This window comes from Trichomycterus rosablanca, chromosome 3 (assembly GCF_030014385.1).
Source record: "Trichomycterus rosablanca isolate fTriRos1 chromosome 3, fTriRos1.hap1, whole genome shotgun sequence".
In the NCBI taxonomy this organism is placed as follows: domain Eukaryota; kingdom Metazoa; phylum Chordata; class Actinopteri; order Siluriformes; family Trichomycteridae; genus Trichomycterus; species Trichomycterus rosablanca.
The window spans coordinates 859,644-874,866 of NC_085990.1; the positions used below are offsets into that span (position 1 = coordinate 859,644).

Below are 15,223 nucleotides of genomic sequence, written 5' to 3' on the forward strand. Positions count from 1 at the left end.
TACAAGAGTTCCTGGATCCTAGATACCTTTATATTATTTAAACAGATCACTGATGTATTCTGGGCCAAAACCATTCGGTGCTTTATAAACCAGTAGCAGAACTTTTAACCATTCTGTAACTAACTGGAAACCAGTTTAGAGATTTTAGAACTGGACTAGCATGTTGGTTCTCTTAGTCCTGGTTAGAACTCCAGCAGAAAAGCCCCTGTTACCCTGCTCCTGCTCTTTCCATGTAATAGGTTCCAAATTCACATAAAGTAAAAATATAAAGAGCTGTAAAATGTCGTGTGTTTCAGTTTGAACGTGTTTAAAACTAAATGAGACCAATAATTCCAACACGGGTCGACTGTAAGACCCTCAGAACGTCTGAACAGGAAACACCTGCAGTCACATGACGCGCACATGAGGAACATGGTGTAGAAAAGCTGCAGCTCCAAGGGTTTAACAGAGAACCGTCTACAAGACTTCTACTACTACCATGGTAAACTGAAACTGCATCAAAAAATAAAGGCTTTACAATCAAGACAGAAAATAAATCAGACCCAGTTCATTCACTGTCTGTTCTACCACCGCTTTATCCTGGTCAGGATCTCGGTGGGTCCAATTAATTGGGTCTGATTCATCACACACATTTAGGGTAATCTCTAGTAGCTCCAGTTGACCTGACTGCAGGTCTTTGGACTTGTGGGAGAACATGCAAGCTGCCCAGCTGGTGCATCGAACCCAAACCCTTCTTTCTGTGAGCAGTTAGTGTTCAGCTAGACCACGACTTTTGACACCTTGTTGTTGTCTCGTTTTTTAGGATCTGTTTCTTTTCAATTAGAGTCGTAATTTGGTTACTTAGGCTTGATCATAGTTTCGGTGAGGGTTCCAAGCTGTTCCAAGTCATTCTCAGTGATTGTAAATCTCCACTTCGAGGCCCAAACAATAGTTCCTGTTACTTAACCCAATTGGTGCATATTTGGGTACTATGATTGGGAGATACAAGCATGTATTTCACCACAACCTTCACCAGGAGAAGCAAACAAAAGATGAGATCAATAAATATAATTTGCCGAATTTTAATGCACTTTCCACCAATTTTCCTTCCAATCTGGGCGTATCCAATCACCCAATCATAATCTACTGCTGCAGACCTTCATTCCTAACTAACACTTGCCCCCTCTGACACGTGTGCAGTACAGACCACTTCTTTTCACCTGCAGGTGGAATCTCATACCGAGAGTCTCTGTGCAGCACCGTCGATCAGCCAGCAGAGGTCGTAATGGCAGCAGTCATGAGGAATCCCTACAGCCCTACGAAGGTTTAAACTCCTCATTCCAGGTGTCAGCACTGGTGTAAACTGCTGAAATGTTCTAAAAATCAAAACTTCAAGCTTTAAAATTAAACGTCTATGTGCGTGCATGAATTCTCCAGATAGTCTGTGATAAAAATGGGTTGTTTTTGGACCTGCTGCCTCCTCTGCGGACGAAATGTTTGCATGACGGTTACGAGGGCCAAGAATCATTCTGGAGTGCAGATTTGTACCCTGACCAGACAAGCCACTTTATTTATTCAGACTTATCTAATCTTTAGGACTATCCCTACTTCCCTTGGCTGGCCAGACAGCCCTTATCAGCGAGGTTATACGGGCTGCTTGTGGTCAATCTGTCATGAGAACGACTCTTGAAAAGCAAAGTGGTGCCAACTACGTTCAGATCCTTCTCATTTATATCCAGCCTTTTGGAACACGTTGCAGAGTGCCTCTGGGAGAGGGTACGAGGTGAGAAAACGTTCTTACAGCTTCTACAGTACTGGAATGTCATCCTGAACTAGAACGTGACCTCTCCAGCTCACTTTGACACCCACTCCTCCTGTCTTTCTCCAGAGTTAGCAGCTGATTAGATACAATCATTTGTTTAAACAAATCGCTAATTGAAAGCTTTTCCGTGTCAGAATAATCAGCAGAGTTAAACATGCAATCATCACATGAGACACATACCACCATATCGTACTTACTTTTTTCCTTCGTACGCGAACGGGTCAACAGAGAGACGGTTCTTTCCACAAGTCAACTAATACATAATAAAGCAAACACTGAGGCCCTTGGTGATAGACCCTGGCTCCGGCAGATTTGGCCGTGCACGCACTGCTGAGGGAGAGGCTGTAAAATATTTGGCTTCTGAACCCCTCCTGACTCTTGAGTCAGAACATGAATCACCATCACAAACTTAGTCAGAGTCGTGAAACGCTCTCGATCACGAGAGAGTCATCTTCTAGCGTGTAGCATGAACGTCGTGGCTCGGTAAATTCAACGATTGATCCCGATGAGTCAAGTGGACCAAGTTCTACACAGATCATCAATCGGTGCAGTCTTTGTGGACCATGGAAGAACTTTCCACAGTAGATGTTGTATGACGATGCTCCTGCATGTCCTGTAGAGATATGATCTGACAGGTTTGGTGTGAAGGAACTCCAGTGGTGTGCACAGAACCCTGACCTTAAGACCACTGTTCAAATTAATCATACAGTTATGACCTTCCAACACCAGTGCCAAACCTCACAAAGGATCATTTAATTAAATGGGCACAACGTCCCAGAAACACACCCTAAAATACTGCAGAAAGGCTTTCCAGTAGATTGAAGGCTTAGTTCCAGGAGGGCCCGTAGTTTTGATGTGTGGTATTCAACTGTCCAACACATGAGATCCTACCCGCAAGCCTACAGCACAGACCCTAAAATCACAACCGCCCCTTTTCCATTGCACAATCCCCTACAGTACAATACGGTACACGTCAAAACTGTCCCATAAAATCAACAGCAAACTTTCACTGAAGGTGATGCAGTGATGGCATTCTCCACAAGATGCTGAGAACAAACACCGTAAACAGTAACAGCAGCAAAAACAGTAGTGGTTTCAATACAAACAACTATTAAATGTGTGATTGAATTAAAAACATATTGTACAATAGGTCGACATGTGGGGCTCCAAACAGACATAAAATTACTGCAGTGACACTGACATGGTGGTGGTGTGTTAGTGTGTGTTGTGCTGGTATGAGTGGATCAGACACAGCAGCGCTGCTTAAGTTTTTAAACACCTCACTGTCACTGCTGGACTGAGAATCGTCCACCAACCAAAAATATCCAGCCAACAGCGCCCCCGTGAGCAGTGTCCTGTGACCACTGATGAAGGTCTAGAAGATGACCGACTCAAACAGCAGCAATAGATGAGCGATCGTCTCTGACTTTACATCTACAAGAGTAAAGTCAGCAAATATATCAGCATCAGAACCTAAAGAACTAAATCAGGCAACTCAAAACCTAGAGACCGTACTGCGCACAACCTTAGATAACGTAGCCCCACTCAAAACTAAACTGATTAGGGAGAAAAAACTTGCTCCATGGTACAATGACCACACATGCGCACTTAAACAAGCAGCACGGAAATTAGAACGCAAGTGGCGTCACACTACACTGGAGGTGTATAAGATTGCTTGGAAAGATGCTCTAACTGAGTATAAACATGCACTTATAAAAGCTAAATCTTTATATTATTCGTCCCTAATAGAGAAAAATAAAAACAATCCTAGATTCCTTTTTGAGACAGTGTCCAAATTAACTAAAAACGTCAATGAAACTGAATCTAATATACCACCCGACTGTACCAGCGATGATTTTTTAAAATTCTTTAATGACAAGATAGAAAAAATATGACTTCAGAGTCAAAGTGTGTCACTTCCCAATGTTAAGTATGGACTCACTCCGAGCAGCATTGGTGATAATAGTAACGAGTTAATCCAACTAAATTCCTTTAATCCAATCTCCCAAAGTGAACTAACTGTGTTGATTAAATCATCGAAGTCATCATCGTGTATACTCGATCCTGTTCCAACTGGTTTACTTAAAGATTTACTCCCAGCTATTGTAGAACCCCTGCTTACATTAATCAATGCATCCCTTAGCCTTGGGTACGTACCTAAATTGTTTAAAAGTGCCGTTATTAAACCCCTGATTAAAAAACCTAATCTTGATCCACATGTACTAGCTAATTATAGGCCAATTTCAAACCTTCCTTTTGTCTCTAAAATATTAGAAAAAGTCGTTTCCAAACAGCTATGTTCTTATTTGAATGAAAATTGTATTCATGAAAAATTTCAATCAGGATTTAGACCCAACCATAGTACCGAAACCGCATTAATTAGAGTAGTTAACGAGTTGTTAATGTCTTCTGATAATGGATGTGTCTCTTTTCTTGTTCTATTAGATCTTAGTGCAGCGTTTGATACGGTCGATCAGAACATTTTACTGGATAGGCTAGAAAATACAGTAGGTGTTAAAGGACTCGCACTCTCTTGGTTTCAATCATATCTGACTGACCGCTCGCAATTTGTTTATGTAAATAATAAATGCTCGGAAACTACAAAAGTAAAGTGTGGTGTTCCACAGGGGTCGGTAGGGGACCGCTATTATTTACACTCTATATGCTTCCACTAGGTGAAATTATTCATAAACATGGCATAAAATTTCACTGCTATGCAGATGACAAACAGCTGTATATATCAGCCAAACCAAATGATACTGACACAATCAGTAAGATAGAAGATTGTGTAAACAACATAAAAAACTGGATGTCGTGTAATTTTCTTTTACTTAATTCAGATAAAACTGAGGTTTTACTTGTTGGCTCTAAAGCTGCAAGAGACAAGTTGTCTAACCTGGTGCTAAACTTAAACACGTTCTCTGTTACTCCCAGCCCAGATGTAAAAAACTTAGGTGTCACAATAGATTCAGATCTTTCCTTTGATACACACATTAATAATATTACTAGAGTTGCTTTCTATCATTTGCGTAACATTTCTAAAATAAGAAATATACTATCTGTTAATGACGCTGAAAAACTGATCCATGCGTTTATAACTTCTCGGTTAGATTATTGTAATGCTCTTCTAACTGGATGCTCTGGTAGATCCATAAACAAACTCCAGTTAGTTCAAAATGCAGCAGCTCGAGTGCTAACTAGAACTAAAAAATTTGATCATATCAGTCCTGTTCTATCATCTCTACACTGGCTGCCAGTTAAATTCCGCATTGATTACAAAATACTTTTACTAACTTATAAAGCGCTACATGGTCTGGCTCCACAGTATCTGAGTGAACTTATTAATCACTACAATCCAGCGCGTCCACTTCGCTCACAAGATGCAGGGTTACTTATAGTTCCTAAAATTAAAAAGACCACAGCTGTTGGAAGAGCATTTTCTTACAAAGCTCCACAACTCTGGAATAATCTTCCTGCCTCTGTTCGGGATTCGGACACAGTCTCAATGTTTAAGTCTAGACTGAAAACATATTTATTTTCTCAGGCTTTTGATTAGTATAGACAAAGGCGCAGAGCTTGGGGGTTCTTGGTCATAGAAACTTGTGGTGATCAGGGATGTTGGGTTGCTGTCGTTCTGCCTCTCCTGTCCGATCACTCCGGTTTGGGTAGGAGAGGTGGGCGCTGATGTCCTGTGAAAGCCTTCATGACCTTGTTACCTGCTCGCTCTCCCTTTTAGTTCTGCTGTAATAATTAGGGCTGCCGGAGTCTAAAACTCTCTGTAAAACTGTTTTACTCAACTAGCATTGTACATTATTAACTACATTCTTTGTTGTTTTACTCCAAAGGCATTCTGATGGAAACCTGTTTACCCGCCGGGGTTAAGGATTAAAGTCGAGACTGCCGTGACAACTATGCTGCTCCTGCCGGATGTGACGGGTCTGGAGTAATTGCACCAAGAATGACAAGAAATCACTACATACATTATTGAAGACTACAGCGAAGAACAACTCTATTATTATTTATCTATTTATTACCAGTTATAACTTTTAGATCATTTAATTCTGTGTTCGTATGCTCTGTGTAAATCTTGTATTTATTTAAAGTATCCTCCAGGCCACCCAAGAAGGACCTGCTGAGTCTGGTTCCTCTCAAGGTTTCTTCCTGTAATTGTCAGGGAGTTTTTCCTTGCCACAGTCGCCCTTGGCTTGCTCAACAGGGGTTTTTTTGTATCTGTTGGTCTGTTGGTAAAGTTGCTTTGAGACAATGTCTATTGTAAAAAGCGCTATATAAATAAAGTTGACTTGACTTGACTTGACTACAAGGTGGACCAACTAGGTAGAAGTGTCTAATAGAGTAGACAGTGAGTGGACACGGTGTTTAAAAACTCCAGCAGCGCTGCTGTGTCTGATCCACACACACCAGCACAACACACACTAACACACCACCACCATGTCAGTGTCACTGCAGTGCTGAGAATCATCCACCACCTAAATAATACCTGCTCTGTGGGGGTCCTGTGGGGGTCCTGACCATTGAAGAACAGCATGAAAGGGGGTAACAAAGCATACAGTGAAACAGATGGACTACAGTCAGTAATTGTAGAGCTACAAAGTGCTTGTATATGGTAAGTGGAGCTGATAAAATGGACAATGAGTAGAAACAAGGAGGTGGTTTTAATGTTATGGCTGATCGGTGTATCTGTACTACTCGTATGCCTCACAAAGTTGGACACTGAGCCGACCCTAATTTACTTCCCACATTTTCCCTTTTTTGGATCATTGTGGTACAATGATTGAAATCATGTGTGTGGTGTCTTCCTGCCTCGCAAATAGGTCAGAGGAGAATATGGTCAAAATATAATAAATATTAAAGGAGGACTTTATTGTGGAGAGGAAAAAATACTAAATTATTTCCCCCCATGCCCTTCCTGACGCAACCCACTTATTTCTATTCAGGCTTGGGACCAGCACTGAGCGCACTGACAGGCACGCCTCATATCATTTAAATGAAGACGACTGACTGGCCGCCAACACCTGGATCCCCAGGTCTCCCTGCCCCGCCCGAGCACCACTATAAGAAAACTAGAATTATGAAAGGAAAATATTTTAAGACATGATCATTTTAATTAAAGGTGGCACATTACATGTGCTCTCCACATTCATGTGGGTGTCCTTTGTGTACCTCTCCCCCCTCCTAATGCCAGTAAATGATCTGCCTACCCTAATCCCCCCTAGGTGTGACTAAGAGTGAATGGATAAGTGTGTGATGGGCTTTGATGGATTAGTGCTCTCTTTAGGATGTATTCCTGCCTTGTGTTCGGAGTAACCAATACAGGCTAATGCCTCACGACCACCTTAATCAGCATAATGCAATTATACGCTATACAGACAAAAGTATTGGGACACTGTTCTAATGTTTAACTCATGTATTTCAGCCACAGCAATTGCTAACAGGTGTAATAAATTTCTTATATAAAGATAATGATGTGCTTCCAACTTTGCAGCAACAGTTTAGGGAAGGCCCTTTCCTGTTCCAGCATGAGCAAGCTCTAAAGACATGAAGAAATGTCCACTTAACAGCTATGGAATAAACCAGAACATCAACATCACTGCCCAGCCATACAATTGCTGTCATCTTTTGACTGAACGGGCACAAATTCCTACAGACATACTTGAAAGTCTTGTAAGAAGCCTTATCAGAAGAGTGGCTGTTGTTCTAGTTGAAAAGATCATCTAGAGATCATTATTTTAATACCATCTGTTTTTGAAATGCGACGTCCAGCAAGCACACAGTCAGCCGTCCAAATACTTTTGGCTGTATAGTGTGTAGGATCAAACAGAAAAATCTAGCATTAGCATTAGAGTCATCTAGATGTGAAGTCCCAAGACCATCTGTGTGAAGTTTGACATGTTCTCCAGGTATAAATGTGGGGTTCCTCTGGTCGCTCCAGCTTCCCTTCAGCTCCCGCATGCCATTAGGTGGTTTGGTTACGGGTAGTAAGTATGTGAGGTGTAGACAAGTGATACCATCTCATTGGCCGCTTGTCTGGGGTGTGTTTCTTCCACATAACATAGTTTATAAAGATAAATCATAATTTTAAACATAAATAATGTACAAACAATTTATTGTTGACAGTAGGTTTAAGGAAGGAGATTTTAGAAAGTTTATTTGCGGGTAAATCATTTACATTCATTAGTAATTAGTAATAACTGGTGAAGAAAATGACCCAATGTCATTTCTAAATAAACCAGAATTCAATTCAAGCATAGATCTCAACAGTTAAAGCCCAAGGGCCTTGCTTAAGGGCCCACGATGGCTTTCTTGCATTATTCTAAACTCATCTCACAACCTTCTACACATTAACTCAGAAATGTAACTACTAAAGATGTAAATGTAGGTACTATGTATTATTTAAAAGTATTACAAGCACGTCATGACCAAGCTGGACATTTCCTTTATTGTAGTATTACAGGGCCCTCAAGTGTACATTGGGCGGTGGGTTTCTCCCTGGTAAAACTCGTTCCCCTTCTTGGACCTGTTTTTGTGGTTTTTGTGATTAGTTTAAAAAACAGGGACTCGAGCTTTTTTACTCATGTAATGTACACAATAGATTTAAGCAGCTATGTGTACAACATCCCCTAAACTTAAAAACTTTGTTCAGTGCTCGGCTTAAGCGATAAACCATCATCAGCGTGTAAATCTGAGCTGAATCTGCATCAGTGTGGAATAAGCGTCAGATCCAGGGTTACAGCTCCACATGTATCTGCGTTTATCTGGATTTTCCTCCCTGTTTCACTTTTAAACTTGTGTTACAGCTCCAGCTTCTGAGAAATGGTGAGAATCAGAATCAGCTTCTCCCAGAGTCTAAAACGCTTCTGGTTGAAAATAAAGCTTAACGTGGTTTAATGTAGTAAAAGAAGGAGACAGGAGCACTAAACTTCTCTTCATTATTACTGCTCATAAGTTCCTCCACTAATCACATTCCTCACTCGCTGTTTTACTACAATACGATATTCCAAGATCAAGCATTTCTACGATTAAGAAGCATAAGGAAACAATAAAAAAGTAAAACTAAAGTGCAGCTTTTATTGTATTTAACTGTTTGTAATGGTATTTCAGTGTGTTTATATTATATTTGTGTTATTTTCAGTGTTTAAGTGTCAAAAACAACCTCATTATTTTACATGAGACTAAAATATCTGCAGCTCTACGGGACCATGGACGCATTAACAGGCTTCACAAACATCCTTATGGGAAAAAAATACCTCAAAACTCAACGTCTTTAAAACTCAACACCGCTCCCAGAACCGACTGACGTCCAGTTTCAGATACCGCTGTCATTGTTTAGCTACCAAAACGCTATTCTATTAGCAAAACATTAGCTGTTGAGTTGAGCTTTTCTCTGGGTGTTTTTCAACACAAATATAGTAAAATAACAAATGCGTTGATTGTAGGTGTTTAAAAACGATGTTAGACTTAAAATTACATAATCTTATACATTATTTATAGATATTTTACCGCTGATTAACTGTTCGATCACAAATCGTTCTGCATTAAAACCATTCAGCTTCTGATTGATGAGGGTGTTCATGTGGTGCCTCCTGGTGGGAAACTCGTTTTATTTTTCATTAAACAGACACCACTTAATGATAGAACAACATCTTAATGATAAAACATCAGGATATTTTGCATTAACAAACTAATAAAACATTTGGGGCAGAATTCAGTTCAATCATCCGTTCGTTATGCAGTAATGTGGTAGCCTAATCAAACTACTAACATTATACTACACGCTGCTTTTAGTACAATTAAAACTATTAAAATCTGTGTTATTTATCTGTTTAGTTTCGTTTTTATTACAGTAAATGTCTGTATAGTTAAAGTTCTATAAACGTTCGAAACTTTGATAACTGCACCGAATTTTGCCGCACATGCTAACAGCAAACAGAAAACAAGAACATGTTAGCTTAGGGGCAAGTTATCGGGTTAGATGTTTTTAAAAATGTTTATTACATTTTTTAATGAAAATATGTATAATGATCATCTAGTTTTATCAGAACCCAGAGCCAGGTAGAGGTGAAAGGCTGCTAGAATCCAAAAACTTTTGATAACACCTTAAACCTTAGCCGGTCAGCATTGCTAATAAAATAAAATGAGATATATTATTTATATTAAAAGGCATTTTATCTTAATTTCTCTACATTTATATCCAGTACTGCCACTGTTCAGAACTATTTACATTTCATCAAAAGTGACCTACAACTGTGACCAAATACAATGCAAGCAATTGAGGTTAAGGGCCATGCTCAGGGGTCCAACGGTGGCAACTTGGTGATGGTAGGGCTTGAACTAATCCAATACTTTAACCAAGGACGGATTAAGGATAGTCTGGGCCCCTGGGCAAAGAGTTAGTGAGTGAGTGAGTGAGTTAGCCTTTAAAGTGAGCTCACTGTTGGACATATTGTCAGGCATGAAAAGAACATCAAATAGCTCAGTTAAGTGTGTGTATGCATTCAAACTGCTTGAAATTGCTTGTCTTAAATTTAAATAATTGCAAAATTGCTAAATTAATTTGTGTCTCTGCGCTTAAGAGAAATTGAACATAATAATTTTGAAACAATACAAATTCAGAAACATTAAGTAAGGGCCTGAATCGCATATTTGCAACAAAACGTCTGTTATGAAATATGGTAGCTTGCCTGGCAATTTGTAGGTCCCTAGAAAGTCAAGAAGCCATGGTAAACGACTTCTATGGAAGTCAAGGGCCCCATAGCAGGGGCCCTCGTGATCAAGGGCCCTCTAATGGTATGCCCTGCTCTTCTCTAGGGCCCCCTGGTAGGGGCTCTCATAACCAGGGCCCTCTAAAAATATGCCCCCCTCTTTCCTAGGACCCCTAATAGCCAGAAGTCGAAGTCAGAGCAGTGCCACAACGCCTCATTCATTTTCATAAGGGGCCCAAAAGCATGGCTAGGGCCCCCAAGAGGCCCTGGGGTCAAAGTCCCTAATAGTCAGAGGATCCTTAAAATGGAGGGCCCTCGGAAATAAAAATATATTGTATCATAAATGTTGATCGGCATCGCAAAATATTTTGGGCGCTGGCCCGGTCAGTAATCCAGCCATGACTTTAACCACTAAGCTACCACTGCTCCATGTTATAGCAGTGCATTAAATTTAACCTACTACTTCATTACTAGTGCACTCATTAGTACATACTATTTAAATGAGGATTAGGATGCAGCATCATCATCATTCTCCTTTCGAGCACGGATGGCAAAAAACTTATTATCTCTGATATAAAAAAACTAAATGTTTATTATTTTAGTAGTTAACGAATGTGTCTGTGGGAAACTCCCAAAGCAAACACACTTTTATAAGATAAGATAGCCTTATATTATCCCACAGGGGGACATTTGCAACGTTACAGCAGCTTTCAAGAATATAAAGATATAAAAGTGTTTATACATATATTAAAAAATATATAAAAGATATATAAAACCACAAAACAATAAACATTTATGGTTCATAATGTATTTAATATTCAAGCCAATAACTCAATGCATTTTATTAGGTGCAGTTATATTATATGCTCTGATTATTTTTATTTTAAGATTTTTATTATTAATTGTACATTATGTGAACCAACATGTTCTTAAGTTTATGACTGGTTGACACCTGATTATATTCATAAACAAACTGGGAATAAATTTGCTGTTTAAAGCAAAATAATGTCGCCTATGCGTAATCAGAATCAGAATCACTTTATTTCGCCAGGTATGTTACACATACGAGGAATTTGTTTTGGTGATACACATAATAATACACATAACACACATGTATGACATATAACATATTTAGATAGATACTTTATTGATCCTTTGCAGGAAATTTCTTTGTTACACAGCAGCTCACAACAAACAACTTCTTGCATACAATAAAAAATCACAGTAAGATTCATGTAAACACTTTTTATGGTACATGCATACAAAATGTAGGTATATATTAGGTATTAGGTATGTAAACATTGGCATTATGGTGCATGCATAGAATACAAAATGTAGATATTTATAATAAATTATTATGAATTATTATGAATTATTATGAATTATTATGAATTGTTAAACGGTCTGATTGCAGGTGTAAGGAAAGATTTCCTGTAGCGTTCAGTCCTGCATTTGGGTGCTCTGTCGAAACACCTCCAGGATATGAAGTGGGTGTGAATGGTTTGTGATTATTAAAAGTTAAGCTTTTTAACGTGTCATACATGTGTATATTATATATGTACTTTTATGTGTATGTGTATTTTTAAAACTATTTTAAAAATAACATTAAAAAATACACAGAAACTGTGCAAAACAACAGTTTGGTTTTTTTTTCCTTTGGCTGTTTACCATTTAAAAAAAACACCAATAAAACACCCAAAACAGGAAAACAGAACGCTACCAAAATATATATTTAATGACATTTTCACATTGTTTTTAGTAAAACAAATAATAATAAATAAGAAGAAGAAGAATTAAGGGGGAACCATGATTTATTGTTGGATGGGTTAAAAAATAAAAGAAGTGGAAGGGGGTTTTTCACCCTCCTCCTAAAAGCGGACTGCTCCTTCTTACCCAATCATCTCCCTCTCCTCCAAAACTCCGCGCTATAAGAACTCCCGACTTTTTCTTCCAGGGAACTTTTTGGGGAAGCCCGGATCCATTTTGCTGTTCATGCTGGTGCACAGTTTTGGAACTTAATGCGATCGTATTAGTGGAACTCGATGCGGGAATAACGGCGCCGTTCCAGGGGAATAAAAGAGATGCCCGACGAAGCCGTGCAGGACTCATCGAGCTGTCCCGTGTCTCCAGCGGACAGCGACCCGAGCAGCAGCAGCAGCGAAGCCGAACAAGAGCGCAACTCCAAAAAGAGCGCACGGAAAAGGAGGTCCAGCCGTAAGGACGCAGAGGACTCGGACAGTTCAGGGCCGGAAAAGAAGGGGAAGAAGTGCGGGGGAAGCGGGGGAAGCACCGGCGACAGTCCGCAGTCTCTGGAGGAACTGCACACACAGCGCGTCATGGCCAACGTGCGGGAGCGCCAGAGGACCCAGTCTCTAAACGAGGCCTTCACCTCCTTGCGCAAAATCATCCCCACCCTGCCCTCGGACAAACTGAGCAAGATTCAAACCCTGAAACTCGCAGCTCGCTACATCGACTTCTTGTACCAGGTTCTGCAAAACGACGAGCTCGACTCGAAGATGACCAGCTGCAGCTACGTGGCTCATGATCGGCTGAGTTACGCCTTCTCCGTGTGGCGCATGGAGGGAGCCTGGTCCATGTCCGCGTCCCACTAGTGCGCCCGGTCCTAAACGCAGTGCGTGAGAGACTTCGGTGAACTAAACGGTATGGTGTGTTCTCATAAAGCTTTTAGGAAGGTTCTGGGAAATCTGCAGCGTGTAAAGTTTTATTTTTGACCAGAAACTAAAGTGGAGAGCGCAGAGAAAGTAGAGAAAGTATTCTGAATCATGATCCTGCAGTAGAGCTAAAAGATATATAGATAGACAGATACTTTATTTATCCCAGTTGGTCTCCAGTAGCTGAACAAGAACAAAAGAAAAAAGAAAAACAAATACAAATGTGCATGTATACAATATACAACATGCAAATTAATGCAAAAGATGTGCAATTGTGCGTCTGATACTATGGCTTGAAAAACAACTAAGATAGAAACAGTAGTATATAAATTCTTATTAACAATATATACAAATATATGTATAACCCATATACATTATGATAATCAATATATGAATAATATGAATTGAATGAATATGAATAAATATATATAGTAGAAGCAGTAGTATAGATTATAACCAATATACACATACAATTATAAATATAAAAGATAAAAATATTGGAAAGTTATTTTTGGAGAGACTTTTTGTATAATCAAACCTCCATCAGATTAATCAGCAGCACAGGATGATTATTTATAACAGCTTTAAATATATAAACACACCAGAGGTGCAGCTAAAGGTCAGGCCAAACAGGCCAGTAATGATTGGGGCCCTGGAAATGGAAGGGGCCCCTGAAGGCTCCTGTTCATGAGGAAAATAAATAAATAATTAGAAACAGGTATTGTTATTAATTGCAGTCTTATGAACAGTGGAAATGATTTATTTTATTTACTTAAACAGGACATCAGTTCCACAGTAGTGCAAAATGTTAACATTTGCTTTTTTTTATCACATTTTGCCATTGTTTTTAGGTCTGTGTATTAAAAAATTTTTATATATATTTTTAAAAAATAGTATTTTGAAATAATTATTGACAAAATAACATAAAAACAGCACACATAATTAATAAAATCTATAAATAAAAACAAACAGCAATACTACTACTAATACCAATAATATTACCAGTGTGATATGATTACAGTACCAATGATAATAAATGGATAATTTAATAAAGCATTAGTCTTAAAAATATAAACAAATACTTATGAGACAATGGGTAATAATGCTAATAAACATTGAAGAAAAATTAAATAGAATAGCCCCATACATCAGACATTTTGTGCCTTGGGCCTGTACAGTGTCTAGATGACTTGGTGTTCTCTGATTGTTCAGATTTAGAACTTTTATGCTATAATATTAATTCTTTAAGAATTTGATTACTTGAATACCATTATGTCAACATCAGATTGATTTTTGCCAAATTAGTCCCATAATGATGATGATCATAATAATAATTATCATTGCGTTCATTGTTGTTTGTTTTTATTTATATATTGTATTTATTTATGTGTGCTGGAGTCCTAAAGCGCATCATTAATTTAATTTTATTTTCTCATTTACAGGTGATGTTCGTCTTTGCTGGCAAGACAAACGTGGACTGACTGAGTAAAACAAGTGCTGGATTCCTACATTCCTTCCTAACCAAAGGAAAATAAATCTCTGTGGACTCTGGAGGGAGGAATCGGGACTTTACACAGATTTTGACGCTGAATGTTGGAATGTTACTGCGCGTCTGAACTGCGCATAGGAACCTTCACAAGATTTTAATCTTTATTTCTTTATTATTATTTTCCTTTTTTTTTTTTGCTACCGAAGCCTTCAGTCTAAACCTGTGTAAACTGGGACGTAGTAGGAACGTTATTTATTTATTAATGACATGCTGTAATGAAGCCGGTTTATCTTCTGTGTCCAAATGCATCATTATTTTTTACGACTTTTGTAAATATGTGTGTGTTCCTGTAATAAAGCTGGCGAATTTTAAAAGCATATTTGTTTACTTTTTATTATCACTGTATATAATATAGCCTATATTATCATTTATTTTAAATAGTATTAGTTTTATGGTGTACGCAAACACTTCTACACAAATACAAGTGAAGTAAAAAAAATCCTTATTATTTCCTTTATGTTTTATAGGCAGAAATTAAACT

At 38.7% G+C, this 15,223-nt stretch overlaps 1 protein-coding gene across 1 annotated transcript; it reads left to right on the forward strand.

Annotated features, from left to right (window-relative positions):
* Window positions 1-12,498: 12,498 nt before the first annotated feature.
* Window positions 12,499-14,947, forward strand: twist1b (twist family bHLH transcription factor 1b). The gene is made up of 2 exons (XM_062991654.1): window positions 12,499-13,182; window positions 14,636-14,947. Exon 1 carries the CDS (start codon window positions 12,603-12,605, stop codon window positions 13,131-13,133), a length of 531 nt encoding a protein of 176 aa, XP_062847724.1. The 5' UTR covers window positions 12,499-12,602; the 3' UTR covers window positions 13,134-13,182; window positions 14,636-14,947.
* Window positions 14,948-15,223: the final 276 nt, after the last annotated feature.

Coding starts and splice junctions, on each gene's coding strand:
- twist1b (XM_062991654.1), top strand. CDS start 12,603: ATGCCCGACGAAGCCGTGCAGGACTCATCGAGCTGTCCCGTGTCTCCA.